We start from the raw sequence: 7,556 nt of genomic DNA on the forward strand, positions 1-7,556 counted from the left end.
AGAAGAGAATGGGTACCAGTTACAGCACATCCAAGTGTTGTTGGAGGTATAAGCTCTAAGTGCCATTCTAGTCTTATTTCTTACTTGCTATGACAATAGTTAACTGTTTTAACAACAAAAAGTATGTGTTTTTGGGGTCAGACTAGATGCTTTCTGGAGTTCACTTTTTAACCCAAGGCCTATTAGGTATTGCGAAGACCTATCAATTCAATTCAATTTATTTATATAGCGCCAAATCACAACAACAGTTGCCCCAAGGCGCTTTATATTGTAAGGCAAGGCCATACAATAATTACGTAAAAACCCCAAAGGTCAAAACGACTCCTGTGAGCAAGCACTTGGCGACAGTGGGGAAGGAAAAACTCCCTTTTAACAGGAAGAAACCTCCAGCAGAACCAGGCTCAGAGAGGGGCAGTCTTCTGCTGGGACTGGTTGGGGCTGAGGGAGAGAACCAGGAAAAAGACATGCTGTGGAGGGGAGCAGAGATCAATCACTAATGATTAAATGCAGGAGTGTGCATACAGAGCAAAAAGAGAAAGAAACACTCAGTGCATCATGGGAACCCCCCAGCAGTCTAAGTCTATAGCAGCATAACTAAGGGATGGTTCAGGGTCACCTGATCCAGCCCTAACTATAAGCTTTAGCAAAAAGGAAAGTTTTAAGCCTAATCTTAAAAGTAGAGAGGGTGTATGTCTCCCTGATCTGAATTGGGAGCTGGTTCCACAGGATAGGAGCCTGAAAGCTGAAGGTTCTGCCTCCCATTCTACTCTTACAAACCCTAGGAACTACAAGTAAGCCTGCAGTCTGAGAGCGAAGCGCTCTATTGGGGTGATATGGTACTATGAGGTCCCTAAGATAAGATGGGACCTGATTATTCAAAACCTTATAAGTAAGAAGAAGAATTTTAAATTCTATTCTAGAATTAACAGGAAGCCAATGAAGAGAGGCCAATATGGGTGAGATATGCTCTCTCCTTCTAGTCCCCGTCAGTACTCTAGCTGCAGCATTTGAATTAACTGAAGGCTTTTCAGGGAACTTTTAGGACACCTGATAATAATGATTACAATAGTCCAGCCTAGAGGAAATAAATGCATGAATTAGTTTTTCAGCATCACTGAGACAAGACCTTTCTAATTTTAGAGATATTGCGTAAATGCAAAAAAGCAGTCTTACATATTTGTTTAATATGCGCTTTGAATGACATATCCTGATCAAAAATGACTCCAAGATTTCTCACAGTATTACTAGAGGTCAGGGTAATGCCTGGTTAGACACCATGTTTCTAAGATTTGTGGGGCCAAGTACAATAACTTCAGTTTTATCTGAGTTTAAAAGCAGGAAATTAGAGGTCATCCATGTCCTTATGTCTGTAAGACAATCCTGCAGTTTAGCTAATTGGTGTGTGTCCTCTGGCTTCATGGATAGATAAAGCTGGGTATCATCTGCGTACAATGAAAATTTAAGCAATGCCGTCTAATAATACTGCCTAAAGGAAGCATGTATAAGTGAATAAAATTGGTCCTAGCAAGAACCTGTGGAACTCCATAATTAACCTTAGTCTGTGAAGAAGATTCCCCATTTACATGAACAAATTGTAATCTATTAGATAAATATGATCAAACCACTGCAGCGCAGTGCCTTTAATACCTATAGCATGCTCTAATCTCTGTAATAAAATTTTATGGTCAACAGTATCAAAAAGCAGCACTGAGGTCTAACAGGACAAGCACAGAGATGAGTCCACTGTCTGAGGCCATAATGATCATTTGTAACCTTCACTAATGCTGTTTCTGTACTATGATGAATTCTAAAACCTGACTGAAAACTCTTCAAATAGACCATTCCTCTGCAGATTGATCAGTTAGCTGTTTTACAACTACCCTTTCAAGAATTTTGAGAGAAAAGGAAGGTTGGAGATTGGCCTATAATTAGCTAAGATAGCTGGGTCAAGTGATGGCTTTTTAAGTAATGGTTTAATTACTGCCACCTTAAAAGCCTGTGGTACATAGCCAACTAATAAAGATAGATTGATCATATTTAAGATCGAAGCATTAAATAATGGTAGGGCTTCCTTGAGCAGCCTGGTAGGATGGGGTCCATAGACATGTTGATGGTTTGGATGAAGTAACTAATGAAAATAACTCAGACAGAACAATCTGAGAGAAAGAGTCTAACCAATACCGGCATCACTGAAAGCAGCCAAAGATAACGATACGTCTTTGGGATGTTATGAGTAATTTTTTCTCTAATAGTTAAAATTTTATTAGCAAAGAAAGTCATGAAGTCATTACTAGTTAAAGTTAAAGGAATACTCAGCTCAATAGAGCTCTGACTCTTTGTCAGCCTGGCTACAGTGCTGAAAAGAAACCTGGGGTTGTTCTATTTCTTCAATTAGTGATGAGTAGTAAGATGTCCTAGCTTTACGGAGGGCTTTTTTATAGAGCAACAGACTCTTTTTCCAGGCTAAGTGAAGATCTTCTAAATAGTGAGACGCCATTTCCTCTCCAACTTACGGGTTATCTGCTTTAAGCTGCGAGTTTGTGAGTTATACCACGGAGTCAGGCACTTCTGATTTAAAGCTCTCTTTTTCAGAGGAGCTACAGCATCCAAAGTTGTCTTCAATGAGGATGTAAAACTATTGATGAGATACTCTATCTCACTCACAGAGTTTAGGTAGCTACTCTACACTGTGTTGGTATATGGCATTAGGGAACATAAAGAAGGAAACAAATCCTTAAACCTAGTTACAGCGCTTTCTGAAAGACTTCTAGTGTAATGAAACTTATTCCCCACTGCTGGGTAGTCCATCAGAGTAAATGTAAATGTTATTAAGAAATGATCAGACAGAAGGGAGTTTTCAGGGAATACTGTTAAGTCTTCAATTTCCATACCATAAGTCAGAACAAGATCTAAGATATGATTAAAGTGGTGGGTGGACTCATTTACATTTTGAGCAAAGCCAGTTGAGTCTAATAATAGATTAATGCAGTGTTGAGGCTGTCATTCTCAGCATCTGTGTGGATGTTAAAATCGCCCACTATAATTATCTTATCTGAGCTAAGCACCAAGTCAGACAAAAGTTCTGAAAATTCACAGAGAAACTCACAGTAACGACCAGGAGGACGATAGATAACAACAAATAAAACTGGTTTTTGGGACTTCCAATTTGGATGGACAAGACTAAGAGTCAAGCTTTCAAATGAATTAAAGCTCTGTCTGGGTTTTTGATTAACTAATAAGCTGGAATGGAAGATTGCTGCTAATCCTCCGCCTCGGCCCGTGCTACGAGCATTCTGGCAGTTAGTGTGACTCGGGGGTGTTGACTCATTTAAACTAACATATTCATCCTGCTGTAACCAGGTTTCTGTAAGGCAGAATAAATCAATATGTTGATCAATTATTATATCATTTACTAACAGGGACTTAGAAGAGAGAGACCTAATGTTTAATAGACCACATTTAACTGTTTTAGTCTGTGGTGCAGTTGAAGGTGCTATATTATTTTTTCTTTTGAATTTTTATGCTTAAATAGATTTTTGCTGGTTATTGGTGGTCTGGGAGCAGGCACCGTCTCTACGGGGATGGGGTAATGAGGGGATGGCAGGGGGATAGAAACTGCAGAGAGGTGTGTAAGACTACAACTCTGCTTCCTGGTCCCAACCCTGGATAGTCACGGTTTGGAGGATTTAAGAAAATTGGCCAGATTTCTAGAAATGAGAGCTGCTCCATCCAAAGTGGGATGGATGCCGTCTCTCCTAACAAGACCAGGTTTTTCCCAGAAGCTTTGCCAATTATCTATGAAGCCCACCTCATTTTTTGGACACCACTCACACAGCCAGCAATTCAAGGAGAACATGCGGCTAAACATGTCACTCCCGGTCCGACACAAAACTAAAGTCATTTCAAATGGCAACTTTCCGGCTTTAAGAAACAGTATAAGAAATCAAGAAAAAAAATTGTGGCAGTCAGTAACGGTTACTTTTTTAGACCAAGCAGAGGGAAAAAAATATGGACTCACTCAATTCTGTGGAATAAATTATGGAATCACCCTGTAAATTTTCATCCCCAAAACTAACGCCTGCATCAAATCAGATCTGCTCGTTAGTCTGCATCTAAAAAGGAGTGATCACACCTTGGAGAGCTGTTGCACCAAGTGGACTGACATGAATCATGGCTCCAACACGAGAGATGTCAATTGAAACAAAGGAGAGGATTATCAAACTCTTAAGAGGATAAATCATCACGCAATGTTGCAAAAGATGTTGGTTGTTCACAGTCAGCTGTGTCTAAACTCTGGACCAAATACAAACAACATGGGAAGGTTGTTAAAGGCAAACATACTGGTAGACCAAGGAAGACATCAAAGCATCAAGACAGAAAACTTAAAGCAATATGTCTCAAAAATCAAAAATGCACAACAAAGCAAATGAGGAACGAATAGGAGGAAACTGGAGTCAACGTCTGTGACTGAACTGTAAGAAACCACCTAAAGGAAATGGGATTTACATACAGAAAAGCTAAACGAAAGCCATCATTAACACCTAAACAGAAAAAAACAAGGTTACAATGGGCTAAGGAAAAGCAATCGTGGACTGTGGATGACTGGAAGAAAGTCATATTCAGTGATGAATCTCGAATCTGCATTGGGCAAGGTGATGATGCTGGAACTTTTGTTTGGTGCCGTTCCAATGAGATTTATAAAGATGACTGCCTGAAGAGAACATGTAAATTTCCACAGTCATTGATGATATGGGGCTGCATGTCAGGTAAAGGCACTGGGTAGATGGCTGTCATTACATCATCAGTAAATGCACAAGTTTACGTTGATATTTTGGACACTTTTCTTATCCCATCAATTGAAAGGATGTTTGGGGATGATGAAATCATTTTTCAAGATGATAATGCATCTTGCCATAGAGCAAAAACTGTGAAAACATTCCTTGCAAAAATACACATAGGGTCAATGTCATGGCCTGCAAATAGTCCGGATCTTAATCCAATTGAAAATCTTTGGTGGAAGTTGAAGAAAATGGTCCATGACAAGGCTCCAACCTGCAAAGCTGATCTGGCAACAGCGATCAGAGAAAGTTGGAGCCAGATTGAAGAGTACTGTTTGTCACTCATTAAGTCCATGCCTCAGAGACTGCAAGCTGTTATAAAAGTCAGAGGTGGTGCAACAAAATACTAGTGATGTGTTGGAGCGTTCTTTTGTTTTTCATGATTCCATAATTTTTTCCTCAGAATTGAGTGATTCCATATTTTTTCCCTCTGCTTGGTCTAAAAAAGTAACCGTTACTGACTGCCACAATTTTTTTCCTGATTTCTTATAGTGTTTCTTAAAGCCAGAAAGTTGCCATTTGAAATGACTTTAGTTTTGTGTCATGTCTGTGATATGCTTTTTTCTACAAAATTAAACAACTGAATGAACATCCTCTGAGGCCGTTGATTCCATAATTTTTGCCAGGGGTTGTATTTCGCGGATGTTAGCATGGTGACGTCACAGGCTGGTAGTTAGCTAGAAAACTCTGTTTTGTTTGTTTGTAAATATATCCTCTTTCATATCTTATGTAAAAGCTAGCAAGAAATAAACACTTCTAAAACTGAAAACACTTTTTGTAACCTGATAACACATTTTGCGACAATAGCATGCACGCTAACTTCTGCTAATTTAAACATGGCTAAATATTTATTTCACTGTAAATGAAACTTGTATGTTTGTTGGGTGTTGGTAATACCATCACACTAAATATTAATGTTAACATTATTCAATATTGACATCCTGAAATTAACTCCTACCCAACTTTCTTCATGTTTGGGAAATATTCACATAACACCACCTGGTGGAAAAGTGTTGCAGCTAATGAATGCTTGCATAATAACAAGTACTTTAATAGATCTTTGTATTGAATTGTGTTCTTTAGAATTTGCAGTTGTTTAATTAAGATCCTATTGTCTTATGTACAGTTTGTGCATGTTCAAATGAAATCATTTGTTCATGTTGTGCAAATCAAGGAATATTTGTCGAGTGCCCTCTGTGCATTTGCAGTTAAGAAAGACTTGTGTGCCATATTTTATCAATGCTCATACAGCCGAGGGTATTGTAGCATTGCATTATATATATAGATTTTTTTGGTAATACTTTCCTCTGAAATGAACCGAAAGCCTGTGAATGCAAGCAGCAGTGACCTGATTTAGATAGTTTGTTTTGACACAGTGTTCCTTGTCTTATCTGTCATGACAGCGCGCATTTTGGAAGTGACGTGTCTTCTGTGTGGGACTACCGCAGCAGCGTGGAACAGTATCGAGCTCTGGGAGGCACTGCAAAGAGCAGCGTCACTGCTCAAGTGGATGCCCTGAGGAAGTGGCTCAAGAAGCAGGAAAACTGACCATGCATCTCATCTTATAATTCTAAATTCTTCAGGTTTGGTGTTTCTTATGCGACTGTCAGGCTGGGGTCAAATAGAGATTACTTATGACAAAGAGCACATGTTGCCTTTAAATGCTGCCTTCTGTAACGTAAGTGTGTTAGTTTTAATGTGACTGCAGGGATGCTTGGATTTATAGAACATGTATTTTTGTGGAAAAAAAGCTCTTAGTAATGAATGATGTAAAGATAAGAGGAATGTGAGCATTAAAAAAAACTCTACCCAGACTTTTGGAAGTTTTGGTGTTGGCAGAGTAATTTTCGGCACACATGAAGCTGAACCTGTTTGTTTTCCTTTGGACTGAAGAGACCAGCGAGTCTTTAAATACAACATATTGGTTGGTGTCACCTAGTATCATTTAGATGTATTCTCTGACTCCATGTGGCATCTTGAGTCAATGCAGAAACCCAGTAAACTGCTCAGAAACCCTGTGTTTTTGGTTTGGATTTATTTATTTATTTTTAAATCAAATTTATGTTGTGAAAACAGGAAGCAGGTCTTTGCCTGTGGCTGATCTGTGGTTTGTTAACAAAGATACTTTTGACCTGAGCCTGTCTGGCGTGTGTACTATTTTAAACTTTTCCTTAGTGGGTTGTACAACTAGAGTCTTGCCAGTGGGACATCGCTTCCACTCTGCTGTAATCCTGTCAGGATGCATCGGGAGTGTCACAACCTTTAGGACTATTGTGGGAAAAAAAAGTCACTCTTATTTATTGTGGTTTTCCCCACATGTGTAACTCTGTATATGTTGCGTATGCATGAATACCAACTCCACCAACCAGTTCCGCTGTTATGTTTTCCGGACTACATGTTGGTTTGGTGTATTCGTCAAATCTGTCCAAAAATTTGGCTTGAAGAGGTGACTCCCCCACCACCACCCAATATGTCACATCAGTCTTTAAGTGTCATTTATTTTTGAAATGTGCTGATGCTTCATGCAACAAGAAGCAAAATTAATTTAATAGGCTCATTATTTCTTACACAATCACAGTGTTACCAAACAGAAGCTAACAGGCTAATGTTATTGTACGAGGCTCAGAACTCGCACAATAACTGCTTTTTGTCACAAATGAACAAACAAACATCAAAGCAGAGATGAATGTGTATGTGGCTACATCAGTCAATGTAAAA

The 7,556-nt window shown here is 39.0% G+C and overlaps 1 protein-coding gene across 2 annotated transcripts in view; it reads left to right on the top strand.

Moving 5' to 3' along the window:
- Window positions 1-6,858, top strand: part of LOC117517196 (argininosuccinate lyase-like) — an 87,967-nt gene extending 81,109 nt beyond the window's left edge. For both annotated transcript variants that reach the window (XM_034178133.1, XM_034178134.1), the window contains exon 16: window positions 6,242-6,858. In XM_034178133.1, the coding sequence (XP_034034024.1) occupies window positions 6,242-6,386 (145 nt within the window). In that variant the 3' untranslated portion in view covers window positions 6,387-6,858. The remainder of the gene's footprint in view (window positions 1-6,241) is intronic.
- The last annotated feature ends 698 nt before the right edge of the window (window positions 6,859-7,556 follow it).

The sequence above is a fragment of the Thalassophryne amazonica genome, chromosome 9, assembly GCF_902500255.1.
Source record: "Thalassophryne amazonica chromosome 9, fThaAma1.1, whole genome shotgun sequence".
Lineage (NCBI taxonomy): Eukaryota > Metazoa > Chordata > Actinopteri > Batrachoidiformes > Batrachoididae > Thalassophryne > Thalassophryne amazonica.